General features: G+C 40.9%; 2 protein-coding genes across 2 annotated transcripts; one reads left to right on the forward strand and one right to left on the reverse strand.

The window, feature by feature from the left end:
• The first annotated feature begins 4,120 nt into the window (after nt 1-4,120).
• On the forward strand, nt 4,121-5,512 carry LOC147603484 (uncharacterized). Its single transcript, XM_086796968.1, has 4 exons — nt 4,121-4,302; nt 4,378-4,709; nt 4,862-4,877; nt 5,023-5,512. The coding sequence occupies exons 1-4, from the start codon at nt 4,121-4,123 to the stop codon at nt 5,510-5,512; spliced, it is 1,020 nt and encodes a 339-aa protein (XP_086653094.1).
• Nucleotides 5,513-11,218: 5,706 nt separating this feature from the next.
• LOC147603485 (uncharacterized) lies at nt 11,219-11,707 on the reverse strand. The gene has a single exon (XM_086796969.1). The coding sequence runs from the start codon at nt 11,705-11,707 to the stop codon at nt 11,219-11,221; it is 489 nt and encodes a 162-aa protein (XP_086653095.1).
• Nucleotides 11,708-20,264: the final 8,557 nt, after the last annotated feature.

A 20,264-nucleotide genomic window follows, 5' to 3' on the forward strand; every position in this document is an offset into this window, starting at 1 on the left:
TCTACAATGACTACATTAGCTTGTGGTGGCCTATTCTGTTGTGCCTGTGCAGGTGGTCTCTAATTGTTATATCTAATAATAGGGATACCTCTCTCCTCTCTGTGCTTGCACCATAATGGGTAATTAGAACCTTGCTTGTGATTCATTTCTCCACAGTATGTGCATGGGTCACCATTTAGATTACCATTTCCTTGAGGATTAGGTGGTCCCCAGTTATTTCTCCCCTGAAATCTTCTAGGTGGACCTTCCATTGCTCTATTTAGAACTATCTGGTTCTACTGCATTTGTAGCTGGTGCATTTGCCCTTGGCACTTGCTGTCTTGGGTTTGCCCTGTTGTTAGGATTATACCAACAAGTAGCATCTGTGTGCCCTTGCTTCTGGCATATATCACAATATGGTTTGTCCTTCTTCTGAGATGTTGAAATTCCCATACTCTTCAGAGTTGCAGCAATTTGTTTGTTTAAGTTCTAAGACTTACTCTTCAGCAGACATACATCATACACCTGTTCTGTCATCAGATTATTCTATTGCTGAGACCCAGGTGGATAATATTCACAGTAAGGGCCTCAAATACTGATTAAGCCAAATTCACCTGAACGCACTTGTTGTATTCCTCAAGCCAAAAGGAGCGACTTGTTTTGTCTGTTCTTTCCGCACTACCTCCCTGATCTTTCCAATAATGTTCAAAGGTAATTCAGGAAAGTGTGTGCTCAGGAATACTGCTCGAACTCCTCCTGTTCTGTTGTCCAATTCCGAAACTCCTGTAATAGAACCTGCGCAAAGGATTCCCATTCCTCCTCTTCCGTAATCCAATGCCGAAATTCCACAAGGCAGGAATTCATTTCTGACTGTATCCCTTCATCCATGAATCTTCTGCACCTTGCCCGTTCTGAAACATCTCGCCTGATGCCCAAAGATGAATTCGCAGGATCGCCAAGTGTTAAGGGGAAGGAAAAGAACAAATCAGAAAATCAATTACATAAAACATATGACAATTCATGATACAAAACAGAGACATAGGCACAGACAGGGAAATCTGTTCTGCTCCTGCATGATCACACAAAAATAACAGTTACAACTGCCAGCTTTTCCCATGACTTCTTCTCTCTTTTTTCCCACTCCCCAAAAAGATATATAATCCATATATGACATTTTACATTTGATCAATTATAAAGGTTTAAAATACCTTTACAAAGCCAAAATAAAGATCTCCTAAACTATGCTTTACTTATGCCTTTAACAGACACAAGAATTTACCACTCGAACAGTGGGTCGCTTTGCAAGTTCCTCTAAAGTAAGACTCCTAAAATCCATTCGGTGTGGATGGTTTCTTCTCTCACCAAGTTGATCCTTGGTAAGTATAATTGGCAATCGGGTCACAATTTCATTTATATCATGACACAATTGTCTAATACGATGATTGATAACGAACATAATTGCCATGTCCAATGTCACCGGTTGTTGCTGTATCACATAACAACTGACTGACTCATCTCTTAGCCCTTCCAAAAACCATTTGATCAAAAATGGCTGAGAGGTTCGTGGATCAAGGCTTCGCGCCAAAGCTCTAACTTGCGCAACATAAGTACCCAGTGGTTGGCCTTCTTGCAGTTCAATGCGCATAAATCTTTCCAGTATATTGCCCAACCTCGGGTGTAAAGGTGAATTGTGGTAGTCCTTGATATGAGTTGACCAAGAGTCATACAAATTGGCGGGTGAAAAGGGTACTAAAGGTGGAACACTTCTAATTCTATTATTGATTCAACGTAGAGCAATCAACATCTCATGCTCCAATGCAAACATGACTGCCAATTTTGTAGTTGAAGGTTGGTCTTGGCACAAGTCTGAAATTTTGTACCTATCTTCTATGCCCTTAACAAACCAATGTATCTGTCGCTCTTGTGAAATATCACCGTTAACCACTTGCAACAACCTCATCACTTTTTCCACATAAGATTGGAATGTCGCATGATTGCTCAGTTGTATCATAGAGAATTCTTTCGCTTCCAATGTTAGATCCTCCTCCGAGGAGTCAGATATGTCGGAGACTCCATCGTTATCTCCTTTCGTGAGGTATTCCAAAGCCATCATATTAATTCCCACATCAGGAAAGACACCTAACCAGTCCAAAATCCCTTGATCAGAGTCTTCACTATCACTACAATCCACTCGTAAGACACCTTGATCATCTACAGCAATCTGCAACATTACATGATCTGAACTACTCTTGGATGGCTTCTGAGATTTCGCTCCAAAACCTTGATCGATAGCCTTGCCCTTTTGTTCCAAGGTATAGTTCTTCGTGGTTTGGGACGATCGTACATCCTTTTGATTGAGCTATCCCTTGGTTTCCTTCTTCATCGCCATCTTTTCTTGCTTGGTTAGTTGGCTGGTTACTGGTGCATTAGGGTTGAACCTTGCATTCTCATTGATAGCATTGACACCCATACTTTTAGATTCTCTCTCTCTCTAGAGGTATCATCTTGAGTACTTGTGATTTTTGAATAAGTGTCTGGGTGGTTTCGACTATAGGATAAGTTGTGAACTGCTAGTTTGACTTAAATGGCACCATTCGAAATAGTCAAGGTCCCTTTGTGTGAATTATGCACTGCCTCAGCTTGAAATAGCCAAGGTCTACCTTGTAAAGAAGTAGGGAGAGAGGTAGGAGACTCGAGTGCAGCTTTCTTCACAACACACAAAAGAGAGAGGACACAAGGTTGGAGGCTAAAGCCTATCTTCACTTTAGCACACAACAACAATACAATGAAAGATGGGTATACACTATATGTGTAACCCTAGAATACACGGTTCATATGTGAACCCAATCCAAATATATGTGGCTATCTAACTACGCCACAAGTATACGTAACACAAGACGGTGACATAAATGATAGTCACCCAGGATATACATCAGGGGTGGAGCTTGATATCTCAACACTCCCCCTCAAGCTCAAATCCATCTCGAGTACACCAAGTAAGCTCCTAAATCTGCGAAGCTTCTCTGTACCCAAGGCCTTCATAAAGACGTCAGCCACCTACTCCTCAGTGTTGACATATACTAGATCAACCTCTCCAGCTAGAACCTTCTCTCTCACAAAGTGGTAATGCACCTCAATGCGCTTTGTTCTAGCATGATAAAGTGGGTTATTAGCAAGCATAATATTGCTAATGTTGTCACAATAAATGACAACTGCATCATGTACTGACTGGCCCAAATCAGCAAGTAGCTTCTGTAACCAAGCTACTTCACATGCAGCCATAGCTGAACCCTGTACTCAACCTCTATGCTCGGTAAGGCAACTATCAAACTGCTTCTTGCTGCTCCAACTGATGGCAGCACTCCTAAGGGAAAACATAAATCCACTAGTAGATCTCCTATCGGAGATACTACCAGCCCAATCAACATCTGTGTACCCATGTACCTGTATCAGACACCCAGTCTCATAAAAAAGTCCATACTGTAAAGTGGACTTCACATATCTCAATATGCACCTAGCCGCATCCAAATGTGGCTTCCTCGATGCCTGTATAAACTGACTCACCAGTCCAACAACATAGCTCAAATCTGACCTGGTGATAGTCATGTATATCAAACTACCAACTATGCATCTATATACAGTGACATCTTCAAGAAGCTCTCCTTTTTCTGCACTGAGCTTCACATTCTGTTCCAATGGAACAGAGATGGGCTTACAACCTGTCATCCCATACCTAGACAGTATATCCAAACCATACTGCCTCTACAACAACCATATCCCTCCAGAGGATCTAATAACTTCAATGCCCAGGAAGTAACACAACTCTCCCAAATCTTGCATTTCAAACTTCTGCTTTAAAAGCAGCTTCACATCATCAATGTCTGCACCACTATCACTTGTAACAATTAAGTCATCCACATAGATGACTACCAGCATGATCCCTCTATCTGTTCTTTTCACATAAAGTGAAAAATCTGCATTAGAAATCTGAAATCCAATGGTAACAAGATACTGGCCTATTTTGTTTGACCAGTATGTATTATTGAACAGTCAATGAAAAAGGCCGTCTGGTGTATTGCTGTGCACTTCTGGTAAAAGGCTACATAAGACTTGCTTGCTGTTGGTATCAAATTTTGGCATAATGGCAGATAACAGTGGAAATCCAATCATTGAGAAGCTGGACAAGAATAACTACCTGTCCTGGAAGTTCTGTGTGACCAACTTCCTTATTGGGAAAGGCCTCTATGAGTTTGTTTCAGGTGAAGAAAAGGAGCCGGAGCTGAGTGACCCTACGACTGCAGATGAACTAAAGGCATGGAAAGAGTAGAATGCGAAAGACAAGAAGGTGATGTATTGGCTATCTGCAGTGATTGACAACACTATGCTGGGGCATATCAGAAATGTAGAAAGTTCACATGCAGCTTGGACCACGTTTGAAAATATGTTTTCTACAAAGGCACGGAAGATTCAGCTCAAGCAAGAGCTAAATACCTTGAAGAAAGGAACCATGACTGTCAATGAGTATGTATTGAAAGTGAGGAGCATTTCAGATGCATTAGCAGCAATTGATGCAATGCCTGATGATGATGATTTGGTATCGTCTACCTTGGGTGGACTTAACAATGAAAAGGCTTGGAAGTCCTTTGTTACTTCTGTATATGTACGGAAGCCATTTCCAGACTTTGATGAGTTGGTCTCTCTAATGATCACAGAAGAGATCAACATGCAGGGTGAGTCTTTAGGAAAAAGTGGTGAATAGGCCCAAGCATTCTATGCCAGTTGAGGAAGGGGACGTGGTAGGTTCTCTCCAAGAGGCCGTGGTATGGGACGTGGTGGTGATAACTAGCAAAACAGGTTAAACAATCAGTTTGGCAATATGCAGGTTTCAGGAGGCCGTGGTAATTTTAGAGGTAGGGGGAGCTCGAGAGGAAGAGGTGGATGGCAGAATCTAGGATCTAATAATTCTAGTATTGTGTGTCATTATTGTGGCAAAACAGGCCATATTGCAGCCTAGTGTTATGCTAAGAGAGATGATATTCGCAGTGGTAAACTGCAGCAAGGAAACTATCCATCGTCTTCACGACATAATGAAGACAAAAAAGAGCATTTGTTTGTTATGCAGCACATGATGAATGCTGTTACAGGACAGGGGACACAAGATGATGTATGGTATGTTGATTCGGGTGCATCAAATCACATGAACAGTCATGATGAATGGTTTGGAGAGATGCAGGATTTGGAGAATCCAGGCTATGTGCAAATAGGTGATGACTCATGCCACCCAATTACTCACATTGGAAAAGTTCCCTTGGCTTTGCATGATGGAAAGACAAAGAGTTTGTCAGATGTATTGCATGTACCATCCATTACAAAGAACTTAGTTTCTGTTGGTGGTCAGATGGTAGAGCAAGGGTTGCAAGTCAAATTTAATGCAAAGGGCTGCTTTGTGGAAGGATTATGGAAGGGGACCCCCGTGGGTTTGAGGGCGGTGCAGTATTTCAACAATTCCTTACCGGCAAAACTTTGCTGCTGATACTTCTCATCCATTAGTAATAAGTCAAAAAAAATTTGTAGGGCCTTTGTGGTGGTGGGGGGTGATGCATCCCGTGTTGCTGCCTTCATGGTTGGGAATATGGGCTTGACCAGTGTGTGCTGTAAAGTCAGCATAGAACTGGCAAACTCTGTACAGATCAAGCTTTAATTGAAATTTTTCCACCATCCCTACGAGGCCAGTGCAGGCTAAGTATTCTCTGATAGTTGGGAACTGGAGTGCCTTTAGGGTGTGGTAGACCAACTGGAAGGTGGTGCTAGAATCCTCCAGGGTGTAGCGAGAGTGGACTACATGCCCTTGGAGTTCCATCAACTAGTCCTATCCAAGTGGGCTGTTAATCTATAGCCTGATTCTGGATTGCCTGTTGTCGCCATTCAGGGACTTTTGGAGTACCCTTTTGCATGGTAGGGATGACGATGCCTGGGTGGTGTCAGTGGGGAGCTCTTCTCCCAATAACTCGTCGAAGTGGGTGGCCATATTCATGAGCTCTTTGCCATCTAGTGCTTGGTCCGATAGGGTCCTAGAAGTGCATACCCTGGCCACCTTCCATGGCCATTTCCTCGAAATTGAACCTGATGTTGTTAGCCATATTGGACGCCTGCAAACAAGGTCAATAACAAAATGGTGGTGGTTGTTGGATGGTTGTGCGTGTTAGGTGATGATTGGAGGTTGTAATTGTTTGTTGATTAATTTTTTACTAGTTTGGATGCGATTTCAGTAGAGTTTTGGCGGGGGTCTGATAGTAGAATTTCATGAAAAATGAGAGGGATTGCTACTTTTATAAACCTATCAACAAATTTACACGTAATCCTAAGGGGCTAAAATTATGAGTAATTTCAACAACTTTACACATAAAGTTTACAACTTTACATGTAATCCTAATAACTTAATACAACGTAATCTTGATATCTTTACACGCAATTCTGACAACTTTACACGTAAAGTTATGACCTAGCTGGAAAATGGAAGAATTAACTCAGGCAAGAGGTTGACATTGAGGACTTGTCTTTGGCAAAATATGGGCTGCAGATAGCAAGGATTAGAGTGGAATTTTGATGAACTGAAGGCTCAACAATTTTTTGGCTAAGGGCAACTTTACATGTAATTTTGCTAAGTTTAGATGCCATGCAGTTGCATCAGAAGTGAGGTGTGTCAGTGAGACCCTCATCATGGATGTATTTGAAATGCACTACTTGATTTGGAGGTCATGCTGATGCATTGATTTTTTGGGATTCCTACCTATGCACCAGGTGTCAGTATACCTATGTGTTGGGATAGTCAGTTGGACACAGTGGTCTCAGTACTGCATTGTATTTTTTTGTATGAGAGCCATGTCAGTGGGTTGTATTGGGCTGGTTGCTATGCTGTGGCATGCATGAGGATTTCATTGGATCTGCCAGTGACATTATATTTATGGTAGTGTTTACATATGTTTCATGGTGGTACTGATATCTTGGCTTGCTATTGGATGGCACTTGCATTTATTTTGGTGTCGGATGCCGTATGCCTGTGATTGGGTATCAGTGGATCAGGATGGGCATGATGGTATCTGTTTGTGTCATTTATCTATTTTATTTTATTCAACATGATAGATGGATCCTGATCATGGGGCTTTTGCTACTGCCATGTGAGTCTCGTCGAGGTGTATGCTTTTCCTTTTTACTGCATTTTGATCCGAGTTGATGGTGCTGAGATTTTTAGGGATTTATACGAGCATTCGATGCGGTTATTTTTAGCCGATGTCACCGTTATGGGCACCGGATCAATTCCGATGAGGGGGTACTTGGTATTATGTTGTCAGATGGGATGTAGGCTACACTTTCATTTTTTACAACACTACGGTCTCATGGCTTCCTTAAATTGAGTGTCCGTAATATGTCCCTTGGTTCTGAAGAGGGCCCACATGTCATGTCTGCTATGACAACAAGCATAAGACAATCTCGTGTGACATGGGCATCCTCCCCATAACTTGTCGCTATAAGATAATACAGTTTGTAAGATTAAAACGGTCATAGAATCAATGCAAGTAATAAATCAAATAAGGTTTAGAGATACAAACTCTTCCTACCACGACTCAATGCCTCCAATTCCAAAATGTGAGGATCCAATGGTCTCTATATACATCCTCCTGCGTCCACGTGCTGCCTGCTCTTCACACCATGCTTTTCTCATTTCTTTGCCTCCTTCACCAGCCAAATAGAGAGGAAAAAATTGTGTTTTTCCTCTTCTCACGCCCATATAGTTCCCAAACATTGATTCTACTCCCCTATAATGTAGAAATTTGGCATTTCCCATCACCCATTCCTTGTGCTTGGCTTCCTGCAAGTTCCCATGCCCTATATGTAGTTAGTTTGTAGAAAAAGGAAGCATGATTTTGTAGTTTTCTCTCCCTGGTAATGTCTTCCTATATGAAATCAAAATTTTTTCCCCTGTAGCTTCAATTGTTGTTGGTTTCAAGTTTCCTACTTGTCAATTGATAGATTTGGAGAAGGAGGCCTCTAGGAAGCAAAAATTTGATTTTTTGCTCATATCTTTATACTTGTCTGACCTAGAACTGTTCTCCATTACTCGTGGAGGATAATCATCAAAGGTTAGCATTGGCGAGTAGTTGTGGCAAGTGTTCATCAATTTCTAGTGACCTATAGTAGCTTTAGTGGATAATTATGGGACACGAGTATGAAAAAAATGATTTTTTATGTTCTTTCTCCTTGGTTGAATAGTCTGGTAGATAGTGATCTTTCTTTTTGGTTAGCAATAGATTCTTGTGTTGTACATTCTTGCATTCATTTGCAGAAATTATGGATGCCTTGGGTCCCCAATTGCTTTCATTATGTGGAGAAGACAGCCTATATGGAGAGGAAAATCGATTTTTTCCCTTGCCTATACTTGCATCTGCTTGATAGTTGTGTTCTTGGCTTTCCAGAGCTATGTTTAGGTTGCTTATGTTTAGCCATATGCTCCCTGGTATGCCCATTGGCTTGCATCTCTCAACCCTAGGAGAACTACCCCATGCTACATAGTTGTCTTCTTCCTGCATACCTTGTGGGGAAGAAGAAAAAAATCAATTTTTGCTTCTTCTTTTCATCCATTTGTGACCCTAGAGTGTCATGTATTTTCTGAATTGTGTCTGGGCTGAATATTGTCCATTATGGTATGTTTCCTACCCCTACAAACCCTTGCATTAGACTTTATTTTTGTGGCTTTGTTGAATATTGTCCATTATGGTATGTTTCCTACCCCTACAAACCCTTGCATTAGACTCTATTTTTGTGGCTTTGTTGACCCTAGAATGTCATGTATTTGCTAAATTGTGTCTGGGCTGAATATTGTCCATTATGGTATGCTTCCTACCCCTACAAACCCTTGCATTAGACTCTATTTTTGTGGCTTTGTTTTGGCTATCTTTGTGGTTATTGGGGAAGGATTATTGCATTGAAATTGATCAAGGATAATGTCGGTAGTCTAGCTAATAGCTTTCTGCTTGGACTATTGGGGAAGGATTAATGCATTGAAATTGATCAAGGATAATGTCAGTAGTCTAGCTAATAGCTTTCTGCTTGGACTATTGGGAATAACTTTAAATTTGGCATCTGATTAGATGATTAAACGTGGTTCATCTCTGTTTCTTTGTGCTTGGTTAAAGAGCGTAATTCAAGCATTCAAATTGGGTTGAAGTAGTAAACTGTTGCATTGTCTTGTATTTGGAAGTTGCAAATGATCCTGTAAGACTCCATTTATATATTGCATCATTCAGTGGTGTTACTACAATCCTTGGATAATTGAGAAGTTGCAATCATGTAATAAATCCGTTGTTGTCTTGAACCATTGAACAACTCACAGGTTAGTGGTGCATATGTATATAGAATCACTGGCATAGCAATTTGTGGCTATCTTTGCAAGTGTCACAAGTGCTTGGCTATACCATATTCCTCCATTTATTGCACAGATCACTTAACTCCCACATGTATGCATGCACGGCAATGAAAAAGAGCACTTACAACCTCCCCCTGCAACAATGACCTAGAATGGACTATCCTTGTGCTTCAGTTAGCTAGAGAGCCATCTAGGGAGTGACACCCTAGGTTGTGAGGATAGTGGCAGTAGGAATAATGTGACTACGATGATGACAACCATGGTATGGTAGTAGCCTTCATAATGGGATAATATTTTCCCATCTCAAGATCTAGTGCTTGTGGGTTGGTTAGGTCGGTTGACCCTAGTACTCCATAGCTTGACGTTCATCACTTCTTTGTGTATGTTTTGGATGTCAAAAGGCAAATGAATGTGGCAGAAAAGAGGCCTAATGCAACAATAAAATGCCATGCAAGTGGCTATGTAACTATTGACTCTACAAAGTTTAGGCAAACAAAGAAAGAAAGACTAGTAATGCCACAACAATGTGAGTAGATATGCATTTTTTTTACTAATGTGCTTTCTATACATATATATCTAAGCTCATGTCTTGACTTTTGATATGCTAATTGTATGTGTATTTGAATAGGTTATCTATCAGCCAATAGTGCATGACACTAAATGGTGGTACGTCATCCCTATTGCACCACCTTTCAAAGTGATGTACAATACATTCACTAATATGGAGCATATAAAGGATGCAATAGGCCGCAATCAATATGATGTCGAGCATGCCAATGAAGATGTTGATGATTAAGAAATAAGAGAGAATCATGATGATGAAAATGAGCGTGCCATTTCTCATGATCTACGGATGACCCTACCATTGGCGATGAGCGAGAGGGTTTGTCAATGGTATATGCGGTGAAGAAATTCAGGCATTACCTATTGGCAAACAAATTTGTATTCTTTGTCGATCACCAAGCACTCCTATACTTAGTGAATAAACCGTGTATGACGAGAAGAATTACACGATGGCTGTTGATCTTGATGGAGTTTGACTTCACGGTCGCAGTCAAGAAGGGAAGAACACATGTTTTTGCCGACCACATGTCTCGAATTCCCAATGGAGAGGAGCCAATGGGTGTGGAAGATGATCTACCAGACGCGCCATTTTTTCGAGTAGATTTGATTCCCGAGTGGGCGAAAGAGATTTTTCACTATCTTACAAATGGACTACCCACTGATACGCCTTTGGACATGGCCAAAGCAAGAAGGTTGATTAGGGACGTTGCTCCTTATCAACTCATTGCAGGACAACTGTATAAACAGGGAAAAGATGGAGTGATGCGCAGATGCATTAGGAAAGATGAGTTCATTCTCATCTTAGACGAGGCTCACTCAGGGATAGCAGGAGGACACTTTGCAGCAGAAACCACAGCACGAAAGGTACTTCAAGCAGGCCTTTGGTGGCCCACTTTGTTTAGTGATGCAATGGAATTTGTCAAACGAAGTGATCCTTGCCAAAGAGCATCCAAACCACAGAACTGGGACAGAATGCCACTGTCCATGACCCATTTGAAAAATGGGGAATTGACTTTGTTGGCCCCATTAGTCCGGCTGCCATTAATAGCCAAGCTAGGTACATCATCGTTGCCACAGATTACTTCACTAAATGGGCGGAAGCGAAAGCCGCGAAAGGCAGATGCCAAGTCAACTGCCAAGTTTTTGTTAAACAGGTGATATCACGGTATGGATGTCCCTTGGAATTAATCAGTGACCGCGGCTCACATTTTTTAAACGAAGTAATCACAAGGCTGACGACGGAATTCATGATTATCCAAGACCATTCAGGGTCACAAACACTAAGTCTTCATCATCAACAGGTGCTCCAATTGAGCCAAGAGAATCTGCAAGGCCTTTAACCTTCATGGAATACTTGTTTATGCTTAGCTTATTCCTCTGCACATTATGCAACTTCTGCTTGAGTTGCATCTTCCGTGCAGTGGTATTGGTGGTGTACATCTTTACCAATGTATCCCATGCCTCCTTCGGCGTTTCTGCATCCTGTATATGCACAATCATTGAGTCTGAAACACTGACTAACAACCAATATATTGCCTTCCCGGCCTTTTCATACCATTGTTTAAAGGTCTTCAAATCTGCAGAAGTAGGAGCAGCACCCAAAACTGGTTCTTGCTCATCACCATTGATAAATGGCCATACTCCCTTTCCCATAAGAAAGTTTGTCATCCTAAACTTCCATGCTTGGAAGTTGTCCTTCTCAAGTTTCTCATTAACAATAGTTGACAGAATTTCAGACATTTTGCAAAGTCAAAACTGTGACTACAAGAGAAAGGAATAGAGTTCTACGTCACAAGGGCAAACAGCAACAATTCTGCAACACCAAAAATTCTGCCTCACACGGGCGGTGGCAAGCAACCACGAGTCACACCAAGTGACGAAAATGCATAAACATAGTAACCCAAAATTGGCATGCGTTTCTTAGATTCTCTGCAATGGGACACACAGCAATCATTCTGTTACAACTTTGCTCAATGGCGAAAAATAGGCATACACAGTCAGAAACGGCCACTTTTCCAAAGTGCCTGTTGAAACTTCGCCATGTCAAAACGAAGCCCGAAACGGTTTCGGAATGGAAATTTTTGTGACAGCAACTCCTACGGAGTTAAAGTTTTCTAGGTGATGCTCTCGTGCTCCACAACAAAGAGCGCCTCAATATGAGGTTTTGCACTTTACACTTACGACTGTGTACCTACACCAATATGCTCCCGAAAGCTCGAGAGAATGGAGATGTTGATCCTCTTACCAAAGTTTCACGATCTCCTCTTGCCTCTACTTGCTGCCTGAGCTCCTCACCATGAACCAAGCTATGATACCATGTAAAGATGTAGGGAGAGAGGTAGGAGACTCGACTGCAGCTTTTTTAACAACACACAAAAGAGAGAGGATACAAGGTTGGAGGCTGAAGCCTATCTTCACTTTAGCACACAATAACAATACAATGAAAGATGGGTATACACTATATGTGTAACCCTAGAATACACGGTTCATATGTGAATCCAATCCAAACATACGTGGCTATCTAACTACACCACAAGTATACCTAACACAAGATGGTGACATAAATGATAGTCACCCAGGATATACATCAGGGGTGGAGCTTGATATCTCAACACTAAGTACCAAGTCTTCGAATTCAGCGAGAAGTAACATGAAATTTCACCCTCCTTGTGTTGCGTGCACTCAATTAGTGATCTTGAAAATTTTTAAAATATTTTTCAACACTTGAAGAAAGCACATAAAATAAAGCACTTTGGCTTTTTACATCAAGAGGGAATTCCTCATGGTTAGAAAGTTATGGTTCCAAGGGCTCCACCATATAAGCAATATCCTCCCAATTAAATCACCAACACCTAGCTAGCCTAGTGGTAATGTAAGCTTTTGACATTTGGGAGGCCATGGGTTCAAATCACACTCCACTTCAAATCCTTCTACTTTAATATATATGTAGTTATATATATAAAAGGAGAGGAGAGGAGAAGAGAAGACAAGGAGGAGGAGAAGATAGTGAGGCGAAAGGAAGGAGTGCAGAAATCAGAAGAGAAGGAGAAGGAGAAGATAGAAAGAGAAGGAGGAGGAGAAGATAGTGAGGTGAAAGGAAGGAGTGCAAAAATCGGCTGAATTTTTTTTTCTGCAGCAGATCCACGCACGCCTCGCCACACAGTCACAGTCGCGTGGTGCAGAATAGTTACAAATATGCAGGCAGGATTGTAGTCGCGCAATCACCTCACATGGCCATGGAAATGCAATCATTGCTCTGCGCTTTAGCCAACCGGACCACCGTAGTCACAATCCCGCACTTCGTAGTCGTAGGAGATGTTTTTCTCTTTTCAGTGTTGCTGGCCATGGAGATTACGTATCTTAACAACCACACCAAAAATGTGGATGCGCAACATTATGGTGGTGCCATTGCAAACATACACATTCGGGATGCCGTAATGCATCATGGCATAAGAGGTGCCGTCGTTTTTAAATTATAGTAGACGAGGGAGAGAGGGAAGGAGCATGATAAAAATGTCAAAAGAAGATTCTACATGAGGTAGAAAGTGATGCAAAGGGTATGCACAACAAAAGGGTGATGGAGTGAAGCTATATTCATGGAGAAGAGTGGCTCATATATAATGGAAAGGCATGGAGGTAGCTTCTCTCTCTATGAGCGAAAGAATATTATCGCTTGGTGTCAATTCGGCAAAAGGAGAAACGAGCATTTCGACGAAAAACTACAATGACTCAATTTGAAAGAGATAGTCCCGCACCGTGGGCAAATGTTGTACCCAAGAAAAAGATTTAGAGATTGTCCCGCACCTTGTGCAATGGAGAGAATAGGAAGTGCAGAGTTTGGGTCGCGGAAGGAAACACGTAGGGGAGAGATTGGGTCACAGAAGAAGATACGGCGAATCAAGACTTAGTAAAAAACAATTGAAGGAATGAGAAGGCACTTATATAGCTATGCCTTGCACGTGTGCACCAATGGCCACTCGCCACATGTCAATCTTTCATTTGCCTAAAATTCGGGCTGACGTGTAATGGACACATGTGTAACGTCGAATGGTGCCACATGGATAAATCCGTGGTATGCACGTGTCGATGATGTCACTAGCCGTTTGTCGCACGTGTCTCGACCATTCTATAAAATCGCTTTTGCAAGGTCATATGTCATTTTCAGACCAGCGTACTCTCTAGTGTGTATACACCTTCAGCTGCATCACGTTAGCCTCATCTCCCTCAGCTCTCTCAGCTGCGTCACGTTAGCCTTCAGCTGCGTCACGTTAGCCTCAGCTCCCTCACAAAAGCACATTAAAGATCGGCTTAATACAAGGTGACCAATTTCAACCATTCACGTGGCCACGGAGCGAAAATGTCAATATATTTGTTTCCTTCTTTTGTTGTCGGCGATAATGTGCATGGAGTGTCTTGCAGCTTTGTTTTTGCAACGTGGGCGGAAGGAATGTTTCTTTCACCGCCAACGGAGATTGGAGGCTTTGTGGAAAACTGCAACATTCCTTCTGCCCATGGTGCGAGAAGACTCTTTGACATGAGTCAAATATACGTTATCGCACCGTGGGCGGAGAGTTTTAGGGTCTAGGGTAAACGTTATCACATCCCCCACTGTGAAAGCAACATATCTTCTGCCCACAGTGCCAAAGGACTCTTTGAAATGAGTGGGCGGAAGGAATGTTTCACTATTCCACAAACTCTAACATCTGCGTTGGCAGTGACAAAAACACTCCTTCCGCCCACAGAGCGAGTGGACTGTTTGATATAGGTCGAAAAGGCGTTATCGCACCGTGGGCGGAGAGGTTTCGCCCATAGAGTGATAACGTCTTTTCGACCTATATCAAACAGTCCTCTCGCTCCGTGGGCAAAAGGAATGTTTCTGTCATTGCAAACGGAGATAGGAGACTTGGTGTAATACGACAACATTCCTTCCGCCCACGGTGCGAGAAGACGGTTTCCTATCAAGCGAAAACACGTTATCGCTCCGTGGGCAAAATTCGATAGAAGAGACATAACCTCTCCGCCTGTGGTGCGAGGAGTTTGTTTTATGTCAGTCAAAAAGATGCTATCGCTCCGTGGGCGGAATTCGAAACAAGAAACCGTACCTCTCCGCCCACGGTGCGAGGAGACGGTTTCATATCAGGCAAAAACACGTTATCGCTCCATGGGCGGAATTCAAAACAAGAAACCTTATCTCTCTGCCCACGGTGCAAGGAGACAGTTTCATATCAGGCAAAAACATGTTATCGCTCCGTGGGCAGAATTCGAAACAAGAGACGTAACTCTCCGTCCAAGGTGTGATTACGTCTTTTCGACCGTGGGCAGAAGGAATAATGCTTTCTTCGTGGGGAATGTGGTGCCTCGTCGTTCAACTTGTACATGTCCCGCAATATGGTCCATGCTTCAAAAGAACTCTCAACCATCTATAAATGTGGTAGAACCTCATTTGCCATTGTACGCACTATGATAGCCAAGGCCTCTGCATCTTAGATGTGCCATGCTCTCACTAGTATCGAATCTAGAGGTGTTGTCACTACTGGAGCAGTCGGCGTTGCTACTGTTGTCACTACTTGAGGCACCAATTGCACCCTCGTTGCTATTTCCCATGACTGTTGTTGCAGCACCAAGTGGCTCCTCACTTTTATCTTCCAAAGTAGTTAATTGGTTCCATCCAACTTTCCTCTCTCTCTAAAATTTGGGACGTGGTGGCCATGGCAATGTACTGAGTAATGAAGTAACCAAAAGAAGTATACCTTCCTGAATCTCTGCATCCCTATCGCAAGGGTACAGTCCTCTAGACGTCGTCTAAGTAAGAATCCCGAAAGCCTCTGAATCAAAATCTCTTCATCGAAGTCTTCCTACCTTCAATCTTTCCTGCTTATGAACTCTTTCCGATCTCAACAAATCAATAGATCAACTACCTTATAACATGGTGAAATGCACACATGTGAAGATGGGAGCTAGCCCGATGCATGATGAAGTAAGGTAGGGAGAAGCTTTTGGAGTAGTGTGCTACCACTAGTCCAGGGTTGGGACAAAATACAAAATTCAAAATAAGTATCTAACATGCACCTAGCTTCCTTACACTATCAACCAAACACTACCTATAAACCTATGGTGACCTAGAACGGTCTATCGACCAGCTTCCTCACCACTACCAACCACATCCTATGCTCCTCCCTTGCCTGCATAGCCCAAATCTTTGATTTTGCAACCCAGATCTCCTCACTGGAGCTTTGATACGATGTTAGAAAAGCCTATAGCTAGCCTTTGGGGTTGCTCATGCAGTAGAATTACCTTAGATACTTGAGCGTAATCGAGGACTTCAAAACTTTCTTAAACAATTATTGCACACTAGCAAATAGAGAAGGAGATATAACAATAAGCAAGATACAATACCAAAATGTTCTTCTACTATGATATGTACAATTTGTTGTCCTAAATGTACAGCCAAAATATGTGCTACTAGGAAGCTAAGGCTACTGCTCAAACAACCCTAATTCTTCCTCCCTAAGGAGGCCTAAAGAATGCTACTACTATTGCTCCTATTTGTTCCCAGATCTGCTCTAGATTTGCCCCAAAATCTACTACTGTACCAACCTGAGGAAGTCACCCTATTCTAGCTCTAGTGTAGGTTGACAAAGCCCTACAAATAGGTGTCTGCAGTCCTATACTATCTAAGTGACTGATGCACCCAAAATTGCATAAATGAACTACCAACTGAGCTCCTTATAGAGACCCCAGTTTGCTTAGAATCTGATTCGCCAAATCTGGCCGACCCCCTTTTCAACCCCAGAGTCCCCCCAACTAAGTCCTACATAAGGGACCTTCCTTCTACAAGTTCGTGCCTAGTGTTCCTTGCTCTTGGTACTTGCACCTGACCCTATTTTGCACCCTGCTATTGCCCAGAAAAGTGTCGACCTGATTCCAGTCTTGTTGCTACCCAGATCTGAACTGTTTCCTCCTCCAACTGGGTCCAACTGATGCTCTATTGGTGCATGGTCATGTTGCCTCTTTTTTTGGCCATCTATGGCACCTGGATCTAGCATGTCCCATGCAGATTTGACTGTGGCAAGATCTCCTGAAATCAGCATAGTGAAGACCTATTGGAAAATACTGGTCACCATCCAAATAGTGGTTGCCACTTGAGCATGTGTTTGGAGCCACTAGTTGCCATCTGAATCCAAGGTGCATGAATCCACATCTTTACTTGCTAAAGTGGGTCAACAATGCATGTGAGGGAACACGAAAAGCTAGTTGGTGACTGTGACTGAGAAGCTTGAAACATGTATTGTCCCAAGTTACGCACGTCTCTCTCTCTCTCTCTCTCTCTCTCTCTCTCTCTCTCTCTCTCTCTCTCTCTCTCTCTCCTCCCTCCCTCCCTCCCTCCCTCCCTCCCCCCCCCTCCCCCTCCCTCCCTCCCTCCCTCCCTCCCTCCCTCCCTCCCTCCCTCCCTCCCTCCCTCTCTCTCTCTCTCTCTCTCTCTCTCTCTCTCTCTCTCTCTCTCTCTCTCTCTCTCTCTCTCTCTCTCTCTCTCTCTGTGACGTCTTAGACCAGCTTCAACTTCTCTCAATTTATTAGTATTTACTTCGGATTGTAGTTTGAAAGATCCACGAGTATCAAGTTGACTTTTCTAACTATGGTGTTGCCTTTGATCAGCTCCTTTATTGTTGGCTTTGTAAATGAATTCCATCTTTCCAAAGAGGCCTCTAATGGTATACTCAACATACTAGCCATTTGGGGATGATCTAACACTTGTTTGGCCTGACGTTCCTAAATATTGCCACCAACCCCATCGACAAGCTTCTCATAATGCATATAACAATTACTTGCACCTTGCTTATGCAATCCAGTAGTACCAAAGATACTTTCTTTAGGTAGGGTCAAACCTTGCTTTTTTAATTTAGAATTAAGCATGTTGTAGGTTTGAGTTCTTAAAGCATCCTCGCCTCTTTGTGCTTTGGCTGAGATCATAAAATTTTCATATTTGCCTACAAATTTCACAATTTCTACTTTCTTTGGTGAAAGAACAAATTTGAATTAGATATGTTGATTGCAATAACTTTTTGAAAATTATGCAAAATGCAACACCCACAAGGACACATATAACTAAGATTGTCAAATTAGTTACATGCCTGCTTGTGGGTGCTACATTTTGCATAATTGTCAAAAAGTTATTTGCAATGAGCATATCTAATTCAAATCCACTCCTAATAATGTGGTCATGTACCAGTCTTTATCACAAGGAGGTACACACTTGTATGATACACCAAATCATGACTTTATATGGCTTTATGCCATCTAAATAGACTTTCTCATAGAGTTCAAGAGCATACAAAGTTTCACTGAACTAGGCATCACCAACAATCTTTCCGCTCCAAGAAGTCACATTTTTAATTTGCATTTCATCAAACACTTTGTGAGCCTCCTCTACATTGCCATATTTGGTATACAGGTCACCAAGGCTACTTCCAATAAATTGGCTAGTATGTTGTCTTAATACTATAATAATAATAATAATAATGCTGAAAATTTATAGGCTACACATGCTCGTTGATTTAAAGCTAAAAAATAATTATCATTTGATGTATTTTGGTTGCCATACATGTGTCATTTTGATTACGAGCATTACCTACAAAAGGAGCATACAAGAAACCCATAAAAGCTAACCTTTACTATTAAACTAAGCAAACACATAAAAAACCTAAGCAAAAGCAAAGCTAAAAACAAAGCACAAACTGGAGAGGAAGTGTGCCACCTCTCATATTATACAACTGGAGAGGAAGTGTGCCACCTCTCCCCATACATCTCGTATGGATTTTCATTCTTTATTTTACAATGTTCTTATTTTTTACAATTTGTTAATTTATGGTTTTTTTTAATTTGGGTTTTTTAAAAGGGAAATGGATTTCTATTCATCAATTATTTGTCAAGTTTTAATTTCTAAATAATTTCAATTTAAGTGATCTATTACACTCAAACTAAATAATAAGAACATAATCAGACATCTCTTTTTACATATATGAAAAACAATGGATTCTAATTTAGCATTTTTTTGTTTGTGCCATGGGTATCTTTATTTTTGAATATGAACTTAGTGTAAGAGTACCTGGAAGAACAACATACAAGCAAAGTATTATTGTTAAATTGTAATTTTTTGAAAAACTTAGTCATTGTGGTTCAAAACACCTTAAATTTGTATTTAAATTTTAATATTTAATAAAACTCATTATGTTAACTTTTCAATAAGAATTTATCTTCAAATTCATGCCTCTTTCTATAGTTGCAAAAATGTAAATTATTAAAATATTACATTCTTTGATATACTCTCTCTCATTTATGTATTCATCTTATCAACTACAACTATTGTTTACAAAAGAAACTTTGAGTCTACAACAAAATCAACAGAAGAATTCAACCATGTAAGTATAAAGCTACATATAATACATCTCTATTTTTATTTATGAAAAAAATCAAATACAAAATAGAAATAATAATTTTCACAACAAATTTATCTATTTTGAAATGCATGAATACTTTATCTAAAATAAAAGTTTTAAATTTTAGCTTTAAAAATATTGCAAATAATTGTCTCTTTTATTTTTAATTATCATTTCAAACATTAAAAATTATTTAATTTATTTGTAATTATCATTTCAAATATTAAAAACTATATTAAATCCAATAATCATGCAAAAACACTTTTCCAATGAAGGATACCATTAAAGAGAAAAGAGAGAGCCAAAATAGCAATGGATCAAACACAAGCAGATAAAATTGCTAATCTAAAACCATCTGCACATCATCATGGATCAACATCGATTTCCTCCTCAAGAGATGGAGTAAAAGTTGTAACAACTTGCTATGTCAAATGCACAATCTTCCTTGGGAAATATTTTTTATCCACATATGTGGAAAGAAATTCAAGAGATAGACAATGGCTAACTTTACTTGGAGGGATTGCCTAGTTGAATGTGCAGTTCTTTTTCACAACAGATTACAAATGTTCATGAAAAATTATATCTTGAATCCATCTGGCATACTCAGTTGGGTTGACCATTGTATCAACAACCGATATGAAATCCAAAACCGTGGATCACTTCATGCACACATCATACTATGGATTCTCAAAGATGATAGACATAATATTCAATGAAAAGTAGCTCACACACTGAGAAAAAACTCAATATATGCACATAGCAAAAATCAAATGTTACAATCTCACTTGTATGATTTGGTAAAAACAAAATAGATACACATTTGTAGAAAATCATGTATAAGGTAGCCAGGAAACATCAAA

Source organism: Cibotium barometz, chromosome 64, assembly GCF_041138505.1.
Source record: "Cibotium barometz isolate CiBa-2024 chromosome 64, ASM4113850v1, whole genome shotgun sequence".
Lineage (NCBI taxonomy): Eukaryota > Viridiplantae > Streptophyta > Polypodiopsida > Cyatheales > Cibotiaceae > Cibotium > Cibotium barometz.

Excerpts from the sequence above, each read along its gene's own strand:
- LOC147603484 (XM_086796968.1), top strand. The coding sequence starts at position 4,121 with ATGGCAGATAACAGTGGAAATCCAATCATTGAGAAGCTGGACAAGAAT. Across the intron at positions 4,303-4,377 it reads GAACTAAAGGCATGGAAAGA|AAATGTAGAAAGTTCACATG; the intron begins GTAGAATGCGAA and ends GGGGCATATCAG.
- LOC147603485 (XM_086796969.1), bottom strand. The coding sequence starts at position 11,707 with ATGTCTGAAATTCTGTCAACTATTGTTAATGAGAAACTTGAGAAGGAC.